The 27,977-nt window shown below is 40.0% G+C and overlaps 1 protein-coding gene across 4 annotated transcripts; it reads left to right on the plus strand.

Annotated features, from left to right (window-relative positions):
- The first annotated feature begins 4,114 nt into the window (after positions 1–4,114).
- On the plus strand, positions 4,115–27,977 carry IP6K2 (inositol hexakisphosphate kinase 2). 4 transcript variants are annotated; one of them, XM_075574515.1, is made up of 6 exons: positions 4,115–4,216; positions 18,885–19,196; positions 21,397–21,613; positions 22,532–22,704; positions 24,567–24,742; positions 25,888–27,977. In XM_075574515.1, the coding sequence occupies exons 2-6, from the start codon at positions 18,995–18,997 to the stop codon at positions 26,398–26,400; spliced, it is 1,281 nt and encodes a 426-aa protein (XP_075430630.1). In that variant the 5' UTR covers positions 4,115–4,216; positions 18,885–18,994; the 3' UTR covers positions 26,401–27,977. The 4 variants fall into 4 exon arrangements, with proteins under 4 accessions (XP_075430630.1, XP_075430632.1, XP_075430631.1 ...); XM_075574516.1 differs by lacking the exon at positions 4,115–4,216 and adding an exon at positions 16,329–16,455; XM_075574517.1 differs by lacking the exon at positions 18,885–19,196 and having other exon boundaries at positions 4,130–4,216.

The raw sequence follows: 27,977 nt of genomic DNA on the forward strand, positions 1-27,977 counted from the left end.
GAACACTGTATATATATATATATATATATATATATATATATATATATATATATATATATATATATATATGTATATAATATAGCACCACCATGAGAAAGGTCCCACTGGGGGACCGAAACGTCGGTTTTTGTGTCTTCTATCAAATATAGAAAATGTATGATTTACTTACCTGCGTGCTGTCCCTTGATGTCGTGTTGCAACCGGTATCGTATGTCTATATATATATATACACCCGATCATATACAGTGCAGCAGGCTTCTCTTCCCTCTCCCCATCTGTTGTGATCCCAGAGAATGTGGCATGTACTCTAGCCAGCAATTTTGGATATGAAACATAAATAGTGACCGACTTACCGACGACATTGTACGAACAGACTATGTAACTATGTAACAGTCTCAAAGGGAACTATCTCCAGACCCGGCGGTAATAGCTTTCAGAGACGTGACTGCTTCCCTTCTGAGTTATGTGCAATACCGCTCAACAACCTCTCTCTGCACCTTGCGAACTTCGCCACTCCCGTGTTACGATAGTTGGCGTAGTATAAAGAAGAGGGACGCACAATCCCCTCTCTCTCCCCACACCCCCCACCCATTCTCTCTCCTCATCTCCTCCATCTATATCTCCCTATCTCCTCCATTCAACTCTCAGTCTCCCTTTTCTCTCCATCTCTCATCCCCCTCCCCATCTCATCCATCTCTCAGCCACCCATCCACCTCATCCATCTCTCAGCCCCCCATCCATCTCTCAACCCCCTCCCCATCTAATCCATCTCTCAGCCCCCCCATCTAATCCATCTCTCAGCCCCCCATCCATCTCTCATCCCCCTCCCCATCTAATCCATCTCTCAGCCACCCATCCATCTCTTAGCCCCCCATCCATCTCTTCGCCCCCATCCCCATCTATCTCATCCATCTCTCAGCCCCCCATCCATCTCTCAACCCCCTCCCTATCTAATCCATCTCTCAGCCCCCCATCTAATCCAACTCTCAGCCCCCCATCCATCTCTCATCCCCCTCCCCATCTAATCCATCTCTCAGCCACCCATCCATATCTTAGCCCCCCATCTATCTCTTCGCCCCCATCCCCATCTATCTCATCCATCTCTCAGCCCCCCATCCATCTCTCAACCCCCTCCCCATCTAATCCATCTCTCAGCCCCCCATCTAATCCATCTCTCGGCCCCCCATCCATCTCTCATCCCCCTCCCCATCTAATCCATCTCTCAGCCACCCATCCATATCTTAGCCCGCATCCATCTCTCCGTCCCCAACCCCCATCTATCTCATCCATCTCTCAGCCCCCCATCCATCTCTCCGCCCCCCACCCCCATCTATCTCATTCATCTCTCAGTCCCCCAGATCCAGCTCTCAGCCCCAGTCCCTCCAATCTATCTCTAAGCTAAAAGTCCTCTTACCGGTAACATGGAGCAGAGCCAGTAATGGTGGCAGACACCAGTTGTAACTGTCTTCTCCGACCCTTCCCACCTCTGCTGTTGCCGCCATGGTCCTCCTCTGGAACTCTACGCTGCAGGCTGCAATCGCCATCTGCCTCCTCCCGAATATACGGGTTAATTTCAGAGTCCCTATATTGGTTTCCAGGACAGCGATCTAAAGAAAGGGACAATTCCATATATACAAGACACCTGGCAATGGCAACGGCAACCCTATGGTAATGGCACTTCTAACACTGGTGCTCTCTTTGAATGCAAGTAGAAGAAGCCTCTGTGTCCCTGTAATATAGAGGAAGGAGGTTTTCAATCTTTCAAACGCCGAGGCCCAAATCCACAACATGGAGCTTTAGCAAGCCTTTACTCCCATTACTAATTGTCACGGTGGTGGGCGACGATGACACGGCTGGTAGATGAATTTGCTAAAAGCGGAGTGAGTAGAACAAAATAAGAAGGTAAACACACAATCCCAGCAAGTTTAGAACCCCAAAACCCACTATATATATATAGATATGTTGTATACATTTGGCCACGCTCAGTAGCACTCCTTTTGACACACCAATATGTGTATACAACAAAAGACAGAAAAGTCCAATGCTACATCCAATGTGACAAAAATACATAGTGAAATACTTCCATATTCTCTTGAGTAAGGGTAATTTAGTTAAACCCTTTGGCCAAAGTGTTATAAGCCTACAAGCCCCGTCAAGGCATGACCAGTAAGCAGGTCCTAACACTTAGGCTACAGCCCCCGTGAGCGTGTGCGCATGCGCGGCAGAGGGTGCACACGTAAAAGCTGCGATCAGTGGACTCACCTACTCTGCGATGGAACGCGAGACAAGGGGGCACAGTCATGATGTCACAGCCTCTTCTGTGCGCTCATTGGTTACAGGAAACCACATGACACCATTGCCGCATGAAAAAACAAAATCCTTCTTTTAAAAAAAATGTGGTCGCGCATCGCGCTTTCCGTAGGCGCGTGCAGGTACCTACTGGTCCCGGCCCCATAGAAGGCTCGTTCTTGTTCGTGATGCACACGCCGTAGTGCGCGTAGCCGCGAACAGTGGGGAGGCCTGTGAAAATTCTCATTTACCTCAGCTGGAGGGAGAATGACCACAGTGCGTCTGTCCTACACAGGAACATGAAAAAACCTGCTACCGGTACTTAAAAAATGGGGTGGGTTGAGCTTAAACCTTGGGAGGAGGGCCAATAACTTCCAAACAAATATATATATATATATATATATATAACAAAATGTTCAGGGCACTCTATGTGGGCAAGGTAGGATTGACTTATCTTTGTAGATCGATCGATAGATTCAAAAAAGAAAAATCCGCAGCACTCACCAGAATTAATCAATAATATATCAGGTTTCATTCATCTGCAAGCATCAGGGGGCAAGCACAAGAAAAATGGAGCAACGTTTCGGAATCCCGGGCCTTTCTCAGGCCTGTAGAGTGGGGGGGGGGGGGGGGCTTGAGAAAGGACCAGGAGGTCCGAGACATTGCTCCATTTTTCTTGTGTTGGCCCCCTGATGCTTGCAGATGAATGAAACCTGATATATTATTAATTCTGGTGAGTGCTGCGGATTTTCTCTTTTGAATATATATATATTAGTGTCAAAAGGAGTGCTACTGAGAAGGTAACCAGAAATTTTAAAAAAAATGATGGGGGAGGCTAACACTTGAAAAATCTCAAGTGTAGGTCCCTATGAAGCCATCTTGCCTGTGCTAAGAGAAGAATTTTCTTCTGCATAGGAAGATGGTCTCACACCTAATTGAAACCATTAAGAATTATTACTGCACTATACCAATTTTTATTTCATTTCGCAGCCAGTGGTTAAAGAAAAGAGGAGATTTTGTTGGTCTGCACAGATCAATTATAGAAAAAAAATAATATATATAATCAAAAAATAAATAGATGATACCGTTCTGTGGCTAACGAAATGCTTTTATTTGTGCGAGCTTTCGAGATACACTGATCTCTTCTTCTGGCGATGTTACAATGAATGAAGCAAGCAAAGGGAATACTTAAAAACAGTGTCTCTTGGAATGTTATCTGTGCTTGTCCCCCCCCCCCCCCCCTGTGGATGAGATTTATGGCTAGAGGTATTAAATGGTTCCTGAAAGAAAGTGATGTAAGAGAGTGTGTATCTGTGTGAATATAAATTAATGGAGAGCCCACAGTATATACCGTGCTTTACAAAAGGGGTGTGTGGAGTGGGAGTTAATAAAAATGGTGTGGGTAGGTGTGGAAATGTGGGAGATGAGGGGGAAGGACAAGCACAGATAACATCCCAAGAGACACTGTTTTTAAGTATTCCCTTTGCTTGCTTCATTCATTGTAACATCGCCAGAAGAAGAGATCAGTGGGGGGGGGGGGTGTATTTTTTTTTTTGGTACAATAACCTGGATAAATATGTAAAAAAAAAAAAAACCTGTATAGGTCTGTGTACTTTGCATGTGTCCGTTATGTCCTTGTATACTGTGCAGTTAGGGCCTGTGATGGCCCTTATCACTCATTGGGACACAAACACTTCCCCTCAGCTCTCGGCTGTCACACCCTAGAAGGCCTCACATACTCTGCCTCTGTAACCGCCTGTCCCTTAGCAACAGAGCCAGCTCCTCAACCAATCAGCAGGCGGCTCGGGTTCCCGTCCAACAGCAGGCCAGGACCACACCGAGGCCAGGATGCCACAGCCGCCATTTTGACTCCGCAGAGACAATAGAGAGGAAGCAGCCGAGAAGCCGGAAGGAAATTTTATGTGAGGTAAAATATTATATATTCATTCTTATTAATGTCTTCTTTTCTCCTCTAGAAGAGGATCGTCGGGTTAAATGATTATGTTCTATTTCTTTATTCCTCCCCTTCAGTTAGGTATAGCATTAAATATACGCAGCCAGACCGCCGAGAGAACAGATATGTAATTATTATTATTAGTAGTCGTATGAGATGAAAAGGAAAGACACGTATTTAAGCATCATGGTTCCACTTCATTTATATTCAGGATGCCTGAGGTGTGACATTAACTATTTAATGTGGAAATAGTGTGTGTGTATATATACATGTATGTATATATAATGTGTGTGTGTGTGTGTGTGTGTGTGTGTCAGTCATAGTTAAACATGTTCCTGCCGAGTGATGGCGTGCGTGCCTCCTATAATTCAGGGTAATCGTTGTATGTTATCCTTTTTAGTGGCAGAATACCGGTATTTATTCCCTGTAGTGATGTAGAACCTGGCCTGTTTATCACCTGCTGAGCCATGGGAGGCAGGTCCTAATTAGTCATTTAGTAATGAAACAGCTTGCTAACTTGCCTAGCTAACCCCTTACATGCCAGACAAGTCTGCTCCTTTACTTTCTCGTTTAATAAGAAAGCCCGTCTCTCTTACCCTATCCATTAATCATAATAATAATAGCCTACCCCATTAATTAAGACCTGTCTCATTTATTACCTTATTCATTGATAAAACCTGTCCCATTTATATTAATCAGTAAGAAAGCCTGTCCCATTTACCTTATTCAATAATAATAATAAAAAGTTTGCCACATTTACTTTAAGGCTTGTCTCATTTATTACCTTATTAATTGACGAGCCTGTCCCATTTGTCTTAATAATTTGTAAGAAAGCCGGTCCCATTTACCTTAATTGAGCAGGCCTGTCCCACCTACCTTGTTAATGCATAAGAAAGCCTGCCCTGTTTGCCTGTCTCTAGTGCCAGGGCCCCTCCACAAGGTGTTGACACTTACAAAAGTTGTTAATGTGAGCGGTTCAGCTTCCTGATCTATTTATTGACCACTCTGAAGGTTTAAATAAACATCCTCTTCAAATCAGCCAGCTTTTGCCTTGTGACTTAATTTTATCTCTTTCAGGCTTTCACTCCTGTGCTATCAGTGACCACTTGGCTTTACATTAACCTTCTTCACTGACTGCAAACAGAATTGAGTTCGCAAAGGACAAAAAGCGTGTTATTTATTACATATTTTGACCTGTTTGCTTTATTTTGACTTCATTGTGATGGGTAATGTCATGCAGATCAATTATTGCTTTGTTTTGTATTCAAGCCTTTGCTGTCCAGACACTCAAAGCTCTGTTTTCATCCCCATTATGTAAATATTGTTGTGCTGTGTTTGACATGGCTCCTCTCATAGCAATGCCTGTGAGTGATTGACAAGGTTAATGATCTTGTGCAACATTCTCATTGTGCCATTCTCAGCAACTGTATGAGATTTGTATGGTACAGTGATTTAAAGAGGATTGTTTTTATCTTATTTAATACCATCATTCACCAGATTCTACCTTTTTAACTGACCTTTTATATGAATATTGTTCAAATGTATCCTTAATGTCATGCTGACACAATCTTGTAATGTATTTTATTTTTGTGTCTATCTTGGGAAACCATGTCATTATATAAGTTAAAAAAATTCTAAGCAATTAAGTATGACAGCTTATGCTCTTAGATCAGGAGTGACCAACTCCAGTCCTCAAGGGCCACCAACAGGTCAGGTTTTCAGATGAGCCACCTGTGCTGAAGAAGTGATATCCCTAATACCTGGCCTGTTGGTGACCCTTGAGGACTGGAGTTGCCCACCCCGGTCTTAGATTAAGACTTGTATAAAATGGGGGTTATGATGTCAAAGTGGTTTGATGTCTTATTTTTAAAAATTTTTAACCGGAGGACTTAACCACCGTTTATTTATTTCAAACTTTTTCTGACACGCTACTCAATAAGAAAACCCAGTACCAGAGTGCATGTAGGAACTTAGGGAGGACACCCATCCTAGACCTACAACTGGACCTACCGAAAACATATAGGGGAACAGCGAGGAAGACCAACAAAGGGCGGAAAGCACGAATGGGAGCGGGAAAGTTGGCTACCAGGGTTTTAGTGTATGTTTTGCAAAGCATCCTGGTTATTTTTTTTTTTTTAAGCTGAGCGGAGCTTATTTCACAGTCCTGGGGCAGTCGTTTGAAAAATCTCTCACTCCAGTTTTATTGACCTTAAACAGAGACTCAATCAATTGAGAGGTGATGGCAGATCTAAGGGATTAAGGGTGTACCGATCAGACTGTTCTATAGGTGGGGGGCGAGACTATGGATAGCCTTTTAGGCAAGGGTCAAGATCTTAAAATGAACCCTTTGCTTCACCAGGAGCCAGTGCAGATCTTGTAATACTGGCGAGATGTGATCTTGCCTTGCCTGCATTAAGATGGGCAGTGTCGTTTTGCACCAACTGCAGGGCTTTGGTATTATATTTTTGGAAACTCATCGGCAGAGAATTTGCAAAATCTAGTCAGTAGCACAGGCATTGTGGTTCTTAACCAAATCTATAGATTAGAGATCGAGAGAAACTCGTTAATTAGTCTCAGCCGACAGATTTGGAAGTAGCAGTTTTTCACAACTGTTTATGTCAATAATAGCTCCAAGGCTTCTCATCTTCTCTTTCCTTTGGATGGTGGAGTTATTGATTTTTTTTTTTAGATCGTTGAAGGCGTTACTCGCAGCATTTGTGCTTTTGGGCCTTTCAGGAGCAGCTCGTATTTAGAGGCATTGCCATCCAATTAGAGATGTTGCTAAAACAATCATTCAGAACGTTTACCATGATGGTCTCGTCGGAGATGTCTGATATCATCCGCGTATTGATGGAACTGAATTTGATTATGACGAATAATGTCCCTTGGGGCTTTAACATGTATATTAAATAGAACCGGAGAAATGACAGAACCCCGAGGGACGCCCCAAGTTAGCTGTATTGTGTTGGAAGATTACTCTTTGAGGTTGATTTTCTGACTACGTTCACTAAGAAAGGACTGGAACCTGTCCAACACCTCATCTCTCAACGCAACATCCGATTTAAGTGGTCAGCAAAAGAAATTGATCGACTGTCAAAAGCCGCGGTCAGGTCGAGAAAAATCAGAGCTGAGCACTCCCTTTATCTTCTGTGTTGAGCAGAAGTTAGTGGCCCTATCAGGATCGTCTCAGTGCTGTCATTTTTCTAAATCCAGATTCGTGGGAGTCCAACAGATTTAACTCTGGTTAGGTGGTTCACGGACTTTTTCAGGGCTAGTGTTTTAATTATTTTAGCTAAAAATTGAATATTAGAAATCTGTCAGTTCTCCGTGTTTAGTGGATCGAGGGAGGATTTCTCCAATAGAGGTGAGATAAATGCTTCCTTTAGTGAGGTGGGTAAAAGGCATGGACACAATGAGGTTTGCAATTTCAAGAATGGAAGGTGCCAGTTCTATCACCACTTCCTTAATTAGGCAGGACAAGGGTCCTCTGGACCGGTCTAGGGCATTCGGCCACTACCGAATCGCGCATTGCCGCTTGACATTTCACAGCGTGTGGCTGAAATGTCCCGCAAAATCGAAGTCTCCCACTAAATGTTTGGGCTTGTGGCGGTTCTGGTCGCAGCCAAATGTCCCATTCCGCCCCATGACCGCTAGATAGGTTGATCCTTTGATCGGGATAAAGAGCTCGTCCATTGTAATAGATTTGAAGATAGCCACCTAGTTTGTCGGTTAATTGGAAATATCAGACTTGTTTATTGACAAAAACAGAATGTTTGTGTATTGACAGTTGTGTGGCTGAAATTTGATAATGAATTGTTAAGGCTGCGCTTATAGTACTGGCGACAGAGACGCAGCGCCGTCACAAGTACATGCAGTCCATCGCGGGTGCCCATAGTGGACGAAACGGCGCTGCAGAGCGACAGACCTGTCGGGATCGCTGGAAGTCAAAGGATTTTGGCGATCGATGCGTGACGCGAGCAGTTCAGCCAATGAGGACGAACCGCTCATGGCGACGTCCCCGGTCGCCCTCTCGTCTCCTGCACCATAGTGCAGGAATCTCTATTGCGACGGCTGACGTTGTGATCCCGTCACCTGCACTATAAGTGTAGCCTAAGACTTTGAAGGAGAGAGCCTGTATGTAGTGGAATGTCTACAGGACTTGAGGTTTTGTTTAAACAGGCCGGCTCAAGCAAAGGGTCGACGACTTTGAATAGTTACCACAAATTGTTACTGGAATTTTTAATCTATGAGGCCAAATAATGTTTTTTGGCCTCTATAACTGCTTTTGAAATATTTTTTCTTCAAGTCTAAGATCCGCAAAGTTAGAGGAGAATTTATCTTTTAAACCATCGTTTTTCCGCCAAAACGCAAGGTAGATCTCTGGGTTCATAACAACAATATTTTGGGAGAAATATTGTATTTCCTCAATTATAAAGCGCCATTGATTGTAAGACACACCATTGATTTAATAACCATTTTCAGGGGGAAAGAAACACAACATTAAATGTACAGAATTGTATTATTTTTTACTTTCAATGCTTCATCATAGTGAAGTCTTTGTGATGACATTTTAAGTAAGAATTAGGGATGAGATCTATGCACATGCGCAGGCAATAACTTTAATGAAGGCACCTTCAGCCTGTCATAGGGCAACAGCAACCTCCGGCTCCTGCGGAGCGCTAGGGTTGGCAGCATCGCATTCTAGTAACGTCATTCCACACCGTAGGAGATTACGTGATCCTCAGTTGTACTCGCATTGGCGGTGATATTGATAGAGGAACAATACCAGTTGTCAATGACATCGATTGTAAGACGCATCCCGATTTCAGAAATGGTCAAATGTGGAAAAAAAGTGCGTCTTAGAATCAAGGAAATACGGTAATATCAAGAGCAGCTGTAGCTGTGATATTGAACACCAACGTGAGAGAGGAAGTATTTGGGACAGCGGGAGGAATGCAAGACTTTCTAAACTGTTATGCAAAGACACAGGGTCCATATCCTTTTTTTTTTAAATCCTGCCTAAAAACGTTGTGGGTGAAGGAGGTTTGCTTTGGAAGTAGTATGTGGCAAGTGCAGGACATTCAATTATGACATGATCCGACCAATCCCGACTATGAACTTCCTTCAGGGTACAGGATATGACTGCAGTAAATACTTGGTTCCAGAGTGTGACCGGCAAGGTGGGACGGACCAATGCATAGCGAATCAAGCTGTCAATTGTTTTCAGTGCCACATTTTACTACTTGTGAGCCCTTTTAAATAATTTAAGGGACCGGTCCCACGTAGCAAATCAAAAAATTGAATACCCCTGTTTTAATCTGGTTAAAAAAAAAAAGATTCAATCATTTAAGTGTTAATTGGCTACATCTACAAGCTACTGCTTGTTCTTGGCTCTTTTTTGTTCTAGGTTGGGGGTTCTGTGGGGGGAGATTCACTAAGTGCTTATGCAATGTATCACACCCCAATCGAGCGTTCATTTCCATTCAAATCAATGTTTTGTGATTCCCCCTCAGTATTTAGTGAATTTTATGATGTGTGTTTTAGACACAATTGTCCGTGCCTTCAGTTGTCATAGCATGACATTTGACTATATTCTTAAGTATTTTGAGCTGTCAATTTCTATAAAGCTCAGTGTTAATGGTTTGCACTATAGCAATGAAAAATGGTTTGTTTCTGTAAAATACATAAAGCAACAGACTGTTTTTTTTATTTTTGCCAACTAATTTAGGAAACAGACTTAATTAATTTGCAAATTCATTATCTTGTTTCCACGGGCATACATTGGCAAATTTGGTAAATCTACTATTTTTAATGATCGGTGCTTATAACGGCATACACATATTCCATTGTTTTTAAATTGTTATGCATTGTTGACACATCAGATCACATCTTTTAAAGGGTGTTATTGGAAATATGTTTTTTTTTTTAATTTCTAAAAAATGTAAAGTCGGTAATTTAAAATGGCAATTTTGAAGCATTATTTTTGTTGTGCATGTCAAGGTTAAGCCTGCCTCGTCTAATCAAGCTAAAGTTATTCAGCTATTCTAATTCCGATCATACCTTTGTTGGCTGCTAGTAATGTGACCACAGTCGGGTATCACTTTGTTTTGTCACAAGCAGTGGTGATGTAATGCAGCTTTCTAATAACTGCTATTTCTGATTCGTCGCACATCACTCCATGATGTAACATGAAACCACTTGCTGCATCGTCATTTACAAATAGACCTACACAATTTTAGGAAGCTCAACTCAAACCCACAGTATCATATATATGTATATACTGTATTCAATTGTCAATGGGAGTGCTACTGGGAAAGGGACCTCAAATACTGTATTCAACAGGAATGAAGGCCCAATTTATGTCCAATATGACAACTTATTTAATTTGTTTCTTTATGGTTTTTCTTGTCATAAGTATAGGTTATTTAGAACCATCACACAAAATATATCTGTCACAGAAAGAAGCGTGCTGGCAAGTACATCGGTTTTACACTTTTATATTGAGCAAAAAAGAGGTTAAACGACTCTCGTCAAAGGGCCTGCAGCACTTTCTTTTTATAAGTAAAAAAGAAGCCCTTTTTTGCCGTGTTCACGGTAATTAATGGAATGGATACCCAAAGCAAAATAAAAACAAATTGTCCCAGAAGTCTCCTAGAGAAAATGGCCTAGGGCTTGGAAATGGCATCATATTACACTATGGGTCGAATTTAAAATTTGCTGGGAAAGGCTGGAACAATGCAGCTGTTGGCTGCAAAACTGAATAAAAAATATGCTGCGGTTATAAAAACATTGCAGTCCCATAACAATCTTTTAAACGAGTATCTCATGTCAGCAGCTGAGATATCTTGAAATCATTCTTCAAAGATGATAAAATAAGCAGATCAACGAACAATGTTTTTCCTCAAAGTTGATACTACAGACCATATTGGTAACTTATAATGTTACTACATTTGCAAATCGATTTAATGAAAACCAACACAAGGATCCATTGTATCACTGTTGTAGAATCTGCTTATGATACCTGTTATAGACATAGAATAGATAATCGGATGGGAAGGTAAATTGATGCACATGCACAGAAAACGGACAAGTAACACACAGGTTAAACAGTTCTCAATCATAAGCTTTTTGGCCTGCAATCAAGTGGTGTAAGTTATTCTCTTCACATATAAGCAAAATAATTCTACAAAATAACTTTTTAACTTTACAGCAACCATTTTTATTATCTATATGTCCTGTCTCCCTCCCCCCCCCCATAGCAGTGTGCACCATATGGTTAACTCTATCTTTAGCTTGAGTTGGACAGGAATTTGAATTCTGAAGGTAGTACTGTAGTGTTATTTTTTCTAAAGGACTCACCAGAGTGCAACTAGTGTATTTAATCCAGGGGTTGTCAGCCCCTCTCCTCCAGCTCTGATGTATAAGCGCCATGGGTGGCTGCTGATCAGTGGCCCATGCGACCGTGCAGACCTCAGAGGTGTCTCAGAACAAAGCGGCATACGGCTAATGCGGGTACATTGCCTTCTCATGTCGTCCCATGTGGTTGCACAGCGTGCACCTCCCACACGGAGGCACAAGAACAGCTGTGAAGAGATGCCTTCAGGGCTCTGATTGGATACAAATGTGGAAAAGCGCTTTTATGCGCTCCGGAGTGCGCTGTTGTGGTTTGGCTTGGTATATGTGGATCGGGGGGAGGGCCAGTGTGAGGTCCGTCGGGGAAAATCACTTTTCTGGAGCGTATTGCACTGCGGCTAAGCTCCGACCAGGGACAAAAGAGAGATCTCGGTGGTAATGTGCGGCTCCGTTCAAGGGACTGGGTATGAGGCATTGGACGTATGGAAAAACTTCTTACCTCCTTGTTAAGCAGTCACATTTGACCCAAAGTCCCGTCGTCGTTAAGGATCCACGCCGCACGCCCACGATTCCAAAGGAACTTCCTCCTCCCCCGTCCGGGTGCCGCCAAAAGTAACAAGTAGTGTAGATTGTCACACGATATCCACAGTTTCAATTAAAAAAGAGATGGGGGTACCCAGGTAGTCGGGAACTAAAAAAGGCTTCATTAGAACATGAGTAAAAGATGTTCAATAAGGAACAGTTCTCCCACGCGTTTCACGCAAGTGTTGCGCTTTCTCAAGTTGGCTCCAACAACATTAACAATAGATCTCAAAGACGCCACCTTGCATATCTCAATAGCAAAGAAACATCAAAAGTTTCCCAGATTCTTGGTAAATCGGTAGCATTACCAGTATACATCTCTTTTATTTGGTTTAGCGACTTCGCCCAGAACATTCACAAAGGTGCTAGCGCCCTTGATAGCGAAATTAAGGAAGATGGGCATAGATATACCCGTACTTGAACGACATGCTGGTGAAATAAAGAAAAGATCAATTATTAGAAGACAGGTAGTAATTTCCTTTCTACAACACCATGGCTGGATTGTGACCAATAACAAGAGCCATGTAATATCAGCAGTCACCTAAAGTTCCTAGGAATATCATTTCATACGATAGAAAGGGAAGCCCATTTGCCTCACGCAAAGGCCCAAGTTATTGCGGCCCAAACAAGACAGCTCAGGACAGTGAGCTTCACTTTTGCAGCAGATTGTTTAAAACACCTGGGAAAATGTATATCAACACTGAATGTGGTGACGTGGTCAGGGCTTCATATGAGGCGTCTACAAGTCTTGCAGCAATGGAACAGAAATCCAAAAGATACACGTACATATATACAAAGACGAATTAAGATGGTTGGAGAATTCCTGAACTTTTTGTTTTAAAGGATATAGGGAATTAATGTACTTGGTGTAACGTATCACCACAGACGCCAGTGGTGCAGGTTGGGAAACGCAGATGAGATCAGATGGTGCAAGGTTGGTCAGCAAAAGACCAACAGTTAGTAGCAAATCTGTTAGAACTCAAGGCAGTTCAAAAAGCATTAGTAACGTTCTAAGGACACATAAGTGGAAATATACCAATGAGATTCGACAACAGGACTGTGGTAAAAAAAATATATATAGATAGATCTATCCCATCTATCCATCCATCCATCCGAGGAGGAGCAAAGAGTGGATGAGCCGAGAGGCTCATCAATCATATCTTGCAAGCAGTCAAACGATTAAGACCGCAAATCAGTAATTTCGTTATGGGACCTCTCTGGTTCTAGATGCCCTGACAGTTCCCAGGACATACTTGGAAACGAGAGGTAACTCTCAATATATTACTTCCTGGTAACACATTGTATAAATAAATAAGTACATACTTTTGAACCAGGAAACTATATATATATATATATATATATATTTTTTTTTTGTAACAATTGTCATGGAAAAAGGTTTTCTCATAGCCATAACGTCGGCAAAAAGAGTGGGAGAGCTGCAAGCTATATCTGGCAAAGAACCATTCCTTATCATTTATCACGATAAGGCAGTCACGAGGCCAGTTTACCATTTTCTGCCTATAGTGATCTCCATTTCACATTAACCAAGAAATTGTAATTCCCTCATTTTGCCCAAAATAAGAAAAAGGAAGTAGTATTACACAATCTAGATGTGGTGAGATGTTTGAAAACCTATCTCAGCCGGGTACAGAATATCAGAAAGTCTGATAGGCTGTTTTTCCTCCCAGAGGGACCAAGACCTGGGCAAGCAGTTTCCAAGGCAACAATATCCCGATGGATGGTTCCATGCATGCGTAAAGCCTATGAATAGAGAGGGGACGGATCGCCACAAAGTCTAAAAGCTCATTCAACACATCATGGGCCCATCATGGGCATTTAAGGCACAAGCATCACCTGCACAAATCTGCAAGGCACATGTATGGTTATCATTTAATACATTTATGATATTTTATAGACTAGACATTCAGGCCTCAGCTGACAAAAGCTTTAGGCGTAAAGCACTTCAGTCTGTAGTAACAAAATAAATATTGAAACTATTGTATGTATGTATTCATATAGCGCCATCTATGTACATAGCACTTCACAGCAGTAATACACGTTACATAATAATATAACACATAATTGGAATAAGCGCTTTAGACATAAAAGTACCATTAGGAAAAAGAGTCCCTGCTTGAAGAGCTTACAATCTAAATGGTAAGTAGGAAGAACATACAGAGACTAGGAGGTATTCTGGTAAGTGCGTCTGCAAGGGGCCATGTTCGATGTATGAGGTGTATAGAATCAGCCACAGTGCTACTCATATAGGCTTCGTTAAAGAGGTTTGTTTTAAGATGTAGTGTCAGAGGGCGCAAATAAGAAAGGTGTTCATGTGATATGAGACGTGGAGAAGGAAGGAAGGAATAATGAGGCTTGTAGCAAGAAATGTAGCTTCAAAAGAAGTGAGGTCAGAGCATAAATAAATAGTAGAGGAGGCATGGCAGTGATTGTTTAGTGTTGAGGTGAGGGAGGACTGGGCAGTGAAAATGAAGTTAGGATAAGATAAAGTGGAAGTTGTGAGAAATACAATATATGAGTGGAGGTGCTCTTAGAGTGAAGAGCGATGCATCTTCTTTAAGTATGTGATGGAAACTCCTTTTCAGCGCAGTTCAAATGCTGTATGCAGAGCCAATAGGTGTTCTGTTGTCCACATCTTGTTCCACTCCTGTTGAACTCCCTGTTAAACTCCAACACTGTGTGCCACTTAAAGAAGGGTCACTTTAAAGATGTCCTCTTTACATGTAGGCTGCTGGTATTCACGATTTCTGGTGCTATATAACTAAAAGAAAAAAAATATATATATATATATATATCATACTCGAATTGGCAATAAATATGTAGAAAGTGATCCTTTATTTTTAAACTGAAAAAAGTGCATCTTTGAGTTTGTAATATTTTCATTCATACTGGGCAAAGTAACAGGTGATAAGCTATCCATTTTAGGCACTAGGTAACTTAGTACTGCAGAGCTTGGTATAATTGCACATCTAGGTAGCACCTATTCCCTTAATGGTGAGCCTAGATTATCCTTAAAATAGCTATGCTACGCTTGTTTTTTCCTGTGCCTGGTATGAGATGGTATTCATAATTCCGACAATACAAGAATGGTAGTTAATGATAAACTGCGGTGTCATTGGTAAAATGGACTTCAGCACAAATTTGGTGGCTTTATATTTATTTAAAGAGACCTCCAGTCTAAGTAATTGAGTATTTCACATATTTGTTCTAGTCAAATTTTGACCACAAACTCTTCCTTCTATAAAAAATACAGTGCTGGATATTTGGGGGTTTATTCTAGTGCAGATAAAATGGCTAATTCACAGTATGTCCTTTAGTAAAACTCATCGTTCTATTTGCTTCTATATGGGCAAAATTGTGTATGGGTTAGATTTATTTTTTGGGACATTTGCATTTAATTTGTATTGCTTGCCCCAATGACACAGTTTTGTTGGGAAATCCTCCAGAATCTATTGGATAAATGTAAAAATCATATTTTTTTGATTGACTGCCAATGTGATTTCTTTATGCGGTATTATAATTCTACATTGATCATTTAAACTTTGGAATTACTGAGATCATCTTAACAAAATTAGTATACCACATTTGTTGTTCTATGACGCCACAATGAAAATGGTGACACCACTTGAAGGCTTTCACTTTATTGCAGTGCCAATATACTGTATGGTGTGGAAGGAATGTTTCTTGGTTAGAATTTCGATGTCACAATGAAACTGTGATGTCACTCTTAGCAAGATGATTACCTCTAAAATGGTTTATTGTTGTTATTTAATGCTGAAGTAATGTTTCAGAAATGATGCAGACAGTCATTTTTTGTTTTGGTATTTTAATTCAATGAAAATATTTAGAATTCTTGTATTGCTTTAGGTAAGTGTATTAGGTGTTTTTTTTAAGATTGTGTATGCTTGATTTTGCAGTATGTTTTATACAGGTCTGCAATTTTGATGTTCTAGTTTGAGATTGTAATTCTGGCAACAAAATGAGGTCTTGCACCGAATCTTATTTCTTTTGGTTTAGTATATTTTCATCCAATCCTTAGATTGTCATGAATAATGTAAGTTTGGTATTTTGTCGATCTTACAGTTCACCCAGAGCTGTACATATAAGTATGTTTTTGTTTAGAACAGTGGTTCCCATCTCCAGTCCTTAAGAACCTGTGCTGAAGCAGCGCTATCCGGAAAACCTGACTTGTTGGTGGCCCGTGAGGACTGAAGTTGGCCACCCCTGCTATGCACTGTCTGATCAGCACAAGACTAATAGTGAGATTTTGTCAAATCATTTTTGAGAATGTTCTATGGTAACAATATTTGGTAAAAATGGCAATTCATTGTTTTTCCAGTGTTTTTCATTGTTTTCTGTTAATACATTAGCTGGAACCCGCAGCAGAGTTCTCCATTGATGTTACAAAAACTAAACTTCACCGTTTTTATAGAATGAGACCATTGCTTTTGTTCTTTATAATCTTATTTGCAGTTACAAGGTTACACTTCCATTACAGCTCAAACTGATCTCAAGCAAAACACAGATGTGATCAAATTGGTTCATAACAAACCATCATTTTCATTACTTTGATCTTGTTTATATGCTGTATTAAAAAAATTCTTGTTCCCCCTTTAAGGGAAGCAATCGTGTTTATTTTCTGTTGCCAAGTGTTCTGTTTTTCTGGCGAGCTATCTTGGACACTGCAAGTCTTCTAAGCAACCTCTGTTTGATTTCTTGTGATGTTTTATACAGAAAATCCCTGCAGATTACAACTGGCAAGAGTAAACCAGGTTCTCTGTAGCTAAGGCTGCTTTTAGTCAGATAGCAGAACGTTTTAACCCCTCTGCTTTCCACAGCACCAGGGGGGCAGAATGCTCTAATAATACCCATTTTCAGTGAAGAGGTCAAGGACGGAAATCAGGGCAGAGCCCTGTTCTGATGCCTGGAAAGGAAATGTACAGAATCATTTTCACTGATTTATGGAAGAGAACAAATAGATCTGGTTTCCTAAGGTACTGTGTGTCTTTGCTCCTTGCTTAAATCAACAATAACCTCCAAAATACATCCAAATTAACTTCTTTTTTTTTTTTAACTGTCTAGTTCACCAAACACAACTTTTTTTTAAGTTGCAGAAATATTGCTATTTTTCCTTTTTGTTAGGTCATTGCTAAAGTGTATTGTTATGCTTCTTTCGAACAAATTCTCTTTCAGGAAAATAATGCAAAATAAATATTCTATGCTTTGCCAATAGGCCTTCGATACTGTTTCTTACAAGTTTTGCCATAGCATTACAGGGTACCTTAACGCGGGCACGCTAAAATAATAGGGGAGATATCAATACGAAAGGCCTGGAAAGAAAGAAAATTTGACAAGTCATTCTGAGGTTTTTAATTAACTCATCTGGGATTCATAAGGGTGTGGCTCTGTGTTTCGTTTCTGTGCGGTTGTTTTGTTAGCCGGTGCTTCCAATATGTACAGGATTATCAGTGTTATTGTAGTTTCAATTTCTGTACAAACCGTAGCCAAATATGTAGCTCTGAGTTGATTTAATTCCTGTAACATTAGTGCATATTGTGTACATCTTTTATTTTGTACTCCACAGTATAAGGAAAATATCATTGTTACAAATAAATACTTTTGAAGGATTACAGTACTGTATTATTATTATTTGATGGTTTTGCTCTCCAGTTATGTATTTGTGTGCATTTTGGGGGAAACGTAACGCTTGCCATTATAATAATAATAATAATAATAAAAAAAAGAATCCTAATTTGAGGATTTCACAAATGAATATTGGCAGATTCGGGTAAACAAAGGCGTGTTGGTAAAAAGTGCTAAACGGCGAAGAGCTCCACCTGCTGGTGAGATGTAAAACAATGTTTGTAAATGTGTTTAGATTAGGGGTGAGCAACTCCAGTCCCCAAGGGCCACCAACAGGTCAGGTGTTCAGGATATCCCTGCTTCAGCACAGGTGGCTCAATCAGTGGCTCAGTCGAAGACTAATTGGTATTGTTCTACATTATCCCTAATGCCTTTTATTACAGTATCTGAAGTATTATAGATCGCTTCTGGCCTTCTCTTCCCCCTTTTTCTCCGGTATGGTTTGTTCTCATGCTTTCTTATGCTTTTTAGCAAAGCAACATTTTTTATTATACTGTTAAGACAGTATTTTTACTAAATAGATTAACATGGTAACTCATTTACTTCCATTTTAGTATGTAATGCCAAACAGTGCAAGAAGGTAGGTTTGTTTTTGTAACATTTGGAATGGCAGTTGTGCTTGTGTTGTGTCGCATACGGTATTACATAACAAAGGCAATGATTCTAAATGTAATAAGTATTTTGTGAAGATATTGCAGGTGTCCCCCTTCCTGTATCATTTCAGAATGACAAGAACAGCAGTGTGTTGTATTTCCTCCAGTTTCTTTTGTCTCCCCAGCTTGGCCTCGGGGCTCCTCCCAGAGACATTTAGGATTGGCTAGTAATCTTATAGGAGGAGCTAATGAGATTGTTTTTCTTCTCTTGTGTGACCTCACTGTATTTGTCTTAGTGCTGGCAGCCAGAAAGCTCAGTTGAGGATTTGCTGGCTGAGGAGAGAGACTGTGGATTTTTTTACCGTTTACCAAACTATGAAGCGATTTTTGGATTTAATTAAAAACTGAACCGTCCATTTGCTTAAAAATAGTGGTTGTATTTGTTTTAACAGAAACCTTAAACAGGAATTAGCTGCTGTTCAGGACAGTGCTGAGAAGAAGCCTTTCTGCTGTTGTGCTGCTCTCCCCACGGACACACTGCTCTCTCTCATGTGCAGTAACGATGAGCCCAGCATTTGGAGCCATGGAAGTGGAGCACTATGCAAAGGGAGTTCTGCTCGAGCCCTTTTTACACCAGGTTGGAGGGCACTCCTGTGTCCTTCGCTTTAATGACAAGACCATCTGTAAGCCTCTTATCCAAAGGGAGCATCAGTTCTATGAAACACTCCCTGCAGAAATCCGGAAGTTTACACCTCAGTATAAAGGTAAGATCTAATATCTGTGCGGGGCCGCCTTCATTTAAAAAATAAATAAACATGTAATTGTGTATGCTAATGCTAGTATCACCTGTTCTCCCTAAAACTCTTCTTTATAGAAGAGGTTTGGAAATGATTCTTTTTCATGTATTTCGATGTCAGGGACAGGCTGTGATGCGTGTGTTGGAGATGCTTGCCATTGGGTCTCTTGGCTGACTAACAGCATTAGAGTATAGACAAGCAGTGCTGGTGATAGGCCTTAAGTCTCCCATAGGCACCAGTAGGTAAGTGGAATTTGTTCAGACCAGTGCCTAAAAAGGCACGGTCATATGGACTTTTGTCTTTTCCTTTTTACTATCTCTCACCTCAAACTTTTTCTCTTGCTGCGGGTAAAGTTGGTTTACTTGCTGATTAAACACATTTTTTTAAAACATCTGTTATGCCTGGCATGAGCCTAATTGTGTAACTGCATAAGTTGAAAAGAACCAAGGATGAGCACAGTAATGAAAGTTAAACAAACTCTCAACGTGGTCGGTCTATTATTTTGCGGTTGGTTTCGGTTTAAAAAAAATGAAATTTGCATCTGTATAGACAGGTTGCATCAAATAGCTGAACTGAGTCATCTGTGGTGTTGCAATGGAAATTCCATTTCCCAGATGCATTGCGATAACTAGTCAATATCCTTTAGTTCTTGAGTAAATCGGTTCATGGAAAGGATATTTTTTCAGTTACTGTGCTTGCTCCAAGTTCACTCTGGGTAAATAACATTATGGCTGGAAGTCCCATGTTTCCATATGGCAAATGGTATGTTCTATGAAGACCAGGTAAATATTTTCATTATATCGTGTTTTTTTTTTTTTAATGTCCACGTAATACGTAATAATACAAAATAATTTCAAGTGTTTTGTTAAACTGTGACATACACAGGTATAAAATTAAACATGCATTGGAAGGTTTGGTTGTAAACCTTTTTTAGCTGTATAACTTATTATTTCTGCTTGTTTTTGATGTTTTATTTTAAATGTGGTGGAGGGTGGGAGGACTGATTTTGGCCCATGTGTACGGATGTTGCTCCTGGATAAAAAGTAAAGGATGTTTGCTAGCTGGCTTGTCCCCTTTATCCTCCTAGTCCTTCCTTTTTTCTGTGCTTGATAGCAGGGACTGTCTGAGCTTCTGCACTCCCTTCCCAGCTACTGTAAATCCCAGATCCATCTGCTCAGCTCAGAAGTTGCCACTCTCTCCTAGAGCTCTCCCAGCTGTCCTGAGTGATGTGAGCAGCAAGAACTCTGGTGCAGACTCTAGAGAAAAGGGAGAGTTAAAGGACTTTAAGGACATTATTATGACATTCAAGGATAACAGCTGAACCATTCAGATATTTCAAAGACTCAAAATAGTCATAATAATAAAAAATAAATAAAACAAAATCGGTACAGTGCACTCTGTTTTATGAGCAGAACAAATAAAGTTCTTTTAAGGTTCACCATGTTTCTTTGTACCAGAATTCAATTTGATTTGTATCTGTGTTTGATTTTACAACATTACTGCAAATAAAACAAACAATCCTTTCCCCTAAATACAATAAAAGAAATAAAACAGATTTAAACCTGGTGATTCTCAACGGAAGCCTTTCAAATAGTGTATGTTTTATTGTTTGGCGTCTTTTTATTTTTTATTTTATATTTTTCTTCTGTTTTGCTATGCTTGCAGAGTTCCTAATCAGATGCATAAAACCCCACACAATACTGTGATCATATTGAATGCCTTTTGCCTTTGCAACACTGCATAAATGAAACCCTTTTGGTGTTTCACTGCAAGATGTAAATAGGAAATGTTTTTTTTTTTTTTTACATCTTTTTCTTTTAAATACAATCAATAAAGATATTTATATATTTTAATAAATATTTTCAAGAATTGAAAACGTCTCCTGTTATTATTTGGTCAGTGTTGTGTTGTGTTAAAAGCTGGTACAAATTGTTGCCTAAGCATTTTGTCCTAATAATATGCTGTCTGTATACCGTATGTCAGGTGTTTCTATGTTTAGCTGTTTAGCTGTTTTGCTATTTGTTAGGTTGGCAGATGAGATTTGGCCTGTGGCAGGATAAATACTAAGGACTGGGTAAGAAAACAAACAGTTCTTGTTACATTGTTTGACATGCCCCCTCTGTTATCTAAATGCTCTTTCTCTCTGCCCCCCCCCCCCACCCACCAGGTGTTGTGTCCGTGAGCTTCGAAGAAGATGAAGATGGCAACCTGTGTTTAATAGCCTATCCCTTAAATGGGGACCAAGACAACTTAGAAAATTCAGAGTGCAGTGAACCCAAGAGTAAACTGCTGAGATGGTCTAATAAGAAAGCTCTTTTGTTAGAAAATGATAACATGACCAAGGAGAGGGTTCGACAGCACAGGAAAGAGGAAAAAATGAAAAGGTGAGCTTTTGTGCAAACCCTGCATGCAAAGTATTAACAATTGAATGCAACCTTTTACCATTTGCAGCAGAAGTCTATAGGAATCTTCAGCCCAATTACAAAACTTCCTAATTAATAATAATGAGAAAATGTTTGTTAAAGATTTGCATTAGAGATCCTATATACAGGCATACCCCGGTTTAAGGACACTCACTTTAAGTACACTCGCGAGTAAGTACATATCGCTCAATAGGCAAATGGCAGCTTGCGCATGCGCCTTTCAGCACGTCTTGAACAGCAATACCAGCTCCCTACCTGTTCCGAAGCTGTGCGCAAGCGGGGAGACTATAGAGCCTGTTACACATGTGTTATTTACATCAGTTATGCACCTATATGACGATTGCAGTACAGTACATGCATCGATAAGTGGGAAAAAGGTAGTGCTTCACTTTAAGTACATTTTCGCTTTACATACATGCTCCGGTCCCATTACGTATGTTAATGCGGGGTATGCCTGTATTACACATCTATTGAGAGACTGCCTGTGTTACAATATTCCTATTCTTGAGTTAGAAACGAAAAACACAAAGCAGGATGTAATCAATTGAACAGTAAACTCCTAATACCTCACAATTGGGAGCGTGTCCTGCAATTATATACTCAGCTGCATGTAAACCGTTTCAAAGAAATAGAACCAAGCAGCTATTTAAGGAGTTCCTCCATTTACACATTTAATTTTGGCTATTAGCAGATCATTTTTTGGGGTGAAAGATGCTTACATAAATGGATGGAATTCTACGTTCCATTATGATAAATTCTTCTACACCATTTGTCTAAGGGGTTACATGGATTACCAAAATATATAACCCAGCACTGGTATACCACAATGTATTAACTGCATTTCGTCAATGATAATTTTTTATTTTCCTTTTTTTCTAGTCACAAGCTGGACGATGAATTTGAATGGTTAAAGAAGTCCGAAGTCTTGTATTACAGCGTAGAGAAAAAAGGGAATGTTAGTTCACAATTTAAGCACAATCCTTGGAGTATGAAATGCCATCAGCAACAGTTACAGCGCATGAAGGAGAATGCCAAGCACAGGAACCAATACAGTATCCTTTTAACAAAATAAATGTGTGTGTATGTACTGTATATGACACACACACACACACGTACGTACGTACGTACGCATACGTGATAGCTACTCTTATAATGTCTTGTCTATGGCTAATTGTTAGGGGAATGTATCATTCTATACCAGGGTTGGCCAACTCCAAGCACAGGAACCAATACAGTATCCTTTTAACAAAAAAAGGGCCACCAATGGGTCAGGTTTACATGATATCCCTGCTTCAGCGCAGGTGGCTCAATCAGTGACAGCCACCTGTGCTGAAGCAGGGATATTCTGAAAACCTGACCTATTCGTGGCCCTTTAGGACTGGAGTTGTTGGGCCACTCCAGCTTTATACAGTTTCAACGAATGTCAAACATTTGGACTATATATAGTTTCTCTTGAGGCTTATGGCAATGAGGCACTTTGCTAGTGGCTTTTCAAGTTATCTAATGGTTCCTTCTGCTCTTGTACTTAGAAAAAGAAAAACCTGAGTCAAGCTATAGTGGTAATGTGAATGTAATGCTATGTAAGCTCCTAGTAAAAGCTAATGCAAATATCTGTACACGCTACAGCTAATTTCCTTCCCTGTTTGCCTCCATGCTGTCTGACTTTCACTGCAGTCTACAGTACGGATAACAATGTTTAGCTAAATGAAACTATTTGTAAATACAGGGCAAACTCTTGTCCTCCTGGTTTTAGATTATCCTAAAGAAACAAGCCTGGTTACTGAGCATTGTGAGCACTTCTGTCTGAGAAGTGGAAGAATCACAGTAAGAATGCTCAATATTTACCCAGTGTGTTAGTAACTCCCTTGAACAGTGCAGGGATTGTGGTGTTTTTTTTTTGTGGTTACATGGTTTCAAAGAGGAAATGGTGCCAGAAATGTGTTTTTCTCACATCACCCCTGTTACTAAAACAGTTGTCCTGAGAGATTTCAAAAAAGTTTAGTGTTAAGGGATTGATGCATCAGGTGACTTTATGGATTTTACATCAATGTCTAAAGTCTAACTGTTTTGTATACCGCAGTATAACAATGCAGTGATCCTATTGTTAATAGTAAATGTCCTCGGTTCTGTAATGAGGGACCCTGGTGAAGTAATCCTGATCATCATGTTATTTTTTAGTTTATTGCACAGTACTCTGCTCTTGTTCTACACGCAGCACACCATGCTTCTATTTAGCAAAGGGGACACCCCAGTAAATGTAATCTGCTCTTATATCTTAAGGAGACTAAGTGATTAGACATGTCCTAGGAACCAAAAGCTGATTAGGCGTAAACATTCAGTGTTATTTCAAGCTTTCATCTTGTTCTCTGAATAGAACGGGAACAAAGATCTGTGTGTCTCTTGTACCCTTCAGGCTGAACCCACTTAATTCCAGTTGAAACAAAAAATGCTTATGTTCACGTTACCCAAGCTTTCTATAGAAAAGTCTTGTAACATACAAAGCCGTTGTGTTAGCCAAGAACTATATAGGAAAGAACCCTCACGTCTGAAATCATATAGGTTGAAAAAGTTAATAGGGGTGGTATTGCCTTCCAGAAACTGTCGCAACCTGGGAGCATAATAGAATACATTGTTTGATTAGTTACCTTTTAGTTCCAACCTGTTAAGTAGAGAAGACTGCTACACAGAGCTTTTTGTATGTACACAAATGTATCATTGATTTAGGATTCTGCCCCACAAACACAATTGCATTTCTTTTGACCATAAAATATGTCCTGTTGTGAAAAGGTGTCCCTGGTTTAATTATGCCTATAACAGCCAGTTAAAAGCATATACCAAAGGCAAATCGAACTTTTAACATCCATTCAGTATTCTGTTTTATTAATTCAAATAAGAATATTCCTTAATGAATCAGAATTCATCCTTTTGGAAAACCTGACCTGCCGATATCCAGTACCGTGCGTCCTGGACTTAAAAATGGGAACCCGACAGCACGGAGACGACGCGTCAGAGGAGAAGAAAGCCAATCAGATCCGAAAGTGTCAACAGAGCACTTCTGCAATCATTGGGGTCCGAGTGTGTGGTATGCAGGTGAGCTTCTAGTGCTGTGCTAAACTAACCTTTTAACATGTCATATTAACTGCAGATGAAGTTAACCTTTTGTGTGCTGAATTTGTAGCATAGCTACACAGGAAAAAGGTATTATCGTTACATGGAGTATGATTGATTTGAAATTCAGCAGGGGATTTACAATAATCTTTTGCTCCACAGCAAAGCTTATGATTGCAAATGGGACATGAGAATAGTGTCTAAATTTGGGCTTAATTACTTAACTTGGTTGATGAGGTTAGAATGTGTCCTGTAAAGGGAGCATTTGAACTTTCACTGACAGTAATTTCTAGTGTTTACATGTCATTAAGAGCAAATTACTTTATGTAGCAACATGGAGGGATTGATTTTTAGCTCTGAACTGGGCGAGACTTTCAGAACTAATTACTGTTCATTGTCTGACATTGTGCAGGGAGGCCAGCTGTATAAAATATTGATTCTACAAAGCATAATTAACCATCTTTGCCACTGTCATGGGATTGATATCCATTTCTATCCATTTCTATCCATAAAACATCCAGTGATCTTGACAACATGTTCCTGTTTGGTTGGCAGAATGGTTCTTTAACATTGTAATACAAAGCTGGAACATGTAGCATTAAGGGGTTAACCCGTCCTACAATAAAAGTGGTTAAGATCTACAAGGCATTGATTTCTGCCATGTAAACAGGAAAGAGTTAAGGCCATTCTGACTTTCAACATTTCAATTGAGTGTGCTCTCCAGCTTCTGTAGCTTCTGTAACTTGAGCAAGTAACAGATCCTGTACATTGTCTTGTCATTTTCTCTTCACCAAAATGTTTTTTTTTTTTTAATAAGTTAATTCTGAAAGCATTCTACCACATTGAAGTGTGCATATATGCATCTAAGGTTCGATATCAATTGCTGGTAGCCACCTTGCATCTATGTTGTCATTTGTTACAAATTTCTCTGGGTTCTTTGACAACAGCACAAGAATGCCCTCCCCCCCTCAAAGTTTCCATGTAACATACAGCGTACACAGAACAGGTGCTTGGTGTCCCAGAAGGATTGATTTATACTGTTGAAAGCATTTGGGGGAGAAAACAAAAGGCCTGTGAGGTGTCTGCACTTCAGTTCCCTGCTGATAAACTGTTTGTTCCATTTACAGGTCTACCAGACAGGTACTGGGCAGCTAATGTTTATGAACAAATACCATGGAAGGAAGCTTTCAGTCCAGGGTTTTAAAGAAGCACTTTATCAATTCTTTCACAATGGGAAAACCCTGCGCAGGGAACTGTTTGAACCTGTAATAAAGAAACTGACAGAACTGAAACTCGTTTTAGAAAAACAGGAGTCGTACCGTTTTTATTCCAGTTCACTGCTTATTATTTACGATGGGAAAGAGGTACAGGAAGTTCCTGTGGACTCAGACCCTGAAGACATAGAGGACCTTTCAGAAGAATCGTCGGACGAATCTGCAGGAGCGTTTGCTTACAAGCCCTCTATTAACAAGCTCGCTGCTAGCACTGTTGATGTCCGAATGATAGACTTTGCACACACGACCTGCAAGTTCTATGGGGAAGATAGCATTGTGCATGAGGGCCAAGACACAGGCTACATATTTGGACTTCAAAATTTAATAGCTATTATTAAAGAAATAAGAGACGAAAGCAGCGAATAAAGGCGATGCAAACACCGTTTGTATGAAGCACTATATTGACTGTTTATATTCCAATTTGCTGACCACTTTGTGGTGGTAGGAATCTTTACAGGAACCGATGGGTTGTCCCATCTTAAAGACTTGTTCAAAAGAGGGCATTTACTTACAGCTGTGCTGGGAATAGCACTGATTTAATATTGTTATACTTATTTATTTTAAATATTTCTTGAACATTCCATATTTGATGATTCAAATACTTCTGTTACACCTGTGTGTATATGTTCCAATAAATTAAACATTTTTTCCCCCCTGTTTATTGGAAGTGATGCAGCTATCAGTCGTGGGAATGGGATTAAAGATTCCGCATTTTGTTGCCTGGAGATGCGGATATCCTTTAGTTACACGAATAAGGCTCAGATTCTGCCCAAACTACAATATATAGGCCAGACTCGAGCATAATATATACATAAAAAAGCTACATAAAGTATTATTGTAAATGATGCTATATTGGACAGCTCTGCATGTAGCATTGTAAATGTGTTGTTTAAGGCAGGGGTGCTCAATTTCAGTCCTCAAGCCTCCCAACAGGTCGGGCTTTCATGATATCCCTGCTTCAGCAAAGGTGGCTCAGTCTTCGTCAGAGCCCCCTGTGTGGAAGCTGGGATATCCTGAAAACCGTAACTGTTTTTTTTTTGGGGGGGTGGGGGGGGGGGGACGCAGGGACTGGAGTTGAGCACCCCCTGCTGGTGTAAGACACTGCGTATAAGAAATCACTATTGGGTCAAGCTCGTGGTTACAACAGCATTGGAATATTAAAAAAAAACATTCTGTGCGATTTTAAGCACATACATGTGCCTTTTATCAGAAAGAAAACATAAGATGCCAAATGTTAGCATTGGAATCTATTATAACAAGTAACGGTTGAAGTAGGGATGTTCATTGAAATGGGAACAGAAGTCACGATAACTGTCCCATGACGTTTGCACTTTTTGCTTCTGTAACGATACCATTAAACCAAATACTTATATTTTGTGAGATAATCCTGTAACGGGGAACAGTAAAATGAAACAAAACACCTTCTTTGTTGCAATATATAAGGGTATTGAATAGAAATATACATTAATAGAATACATGAGTAGAAAACAAAGAGCAACTATGTTTTACTTGTGGAAACGGATACATTTCAAAAATCTTATTTAGAGGAGGATTGGTTTAATTCTACTCATTTGTTTTATAATCTGATCTAATCAGTCTGTGGAATGGGTTAATTTAGGGCGTCCATGATCATGCCTGGCAGAAAGACTATATTTATATATTGTAAATCGGTCCTAGATATTTATATTCCATAGCTGGGCTTAAGATGGAGTATTAGTAGCAAGGGGCTTGAGAGAGTAATTTTTCACGATCTAATTTCACCGGGAAAATGCACTGGGATTTAAAAGGGTAAATGTTCAGTAGGTATTTCACTAGAAAATGCCATAGCTGTTAACCCTTTATTTCACAATGTGTTTGTGCGTTCTATCCTTGTGTTAGGTTAATGAGCGATGGATAAATTGTGTTTATACAGTAGTAAAATAAAAGATCTTCTATGACTTGTA

This window comes from Ascaphus truei, chromosome 17, assembly GCF_040206685.1.
Source record: "Ascaphus truei isolate aAscTru1 chromosome 17, aAscTru1.hap1, whole genome shotgun sequence".
Classification (NCBI taxonomy): domain Eukaryota; kingdom Metazoa; phylum Chordata; class Amphibia; order Anura; family Ascaphidae; genus Ascaphus; species Ascaphus truei.

What these genes read in the sequence shown, in the direction of transcription:
- IP6K2 (XM_075574515.1), top strand. Translation starts at nt 18,995, where the DNA reads ATGAGCCCAGCATTTGGAGCCATGGAAGTGGAGCACTATGCAAAGGGA. An exon ending in GTTTACACCTCAGTATAAAG is followed by an intron (nt 19,197 to 21,396) that starts GTAAGATCTAAT and finishes CCCACCCACCAG; the next exon opens with GTGTTGTGTCCGTGAGCTTC. An exon ending in TCCGAGTGTGTGGTATGCAG is followed by an intron (nt 24,743 to 25,887) that starts GTGAGCTTCTAG and finishes TTCCATTTACAG; the next exon opens with GTCTACCAGACAGGTACTGG.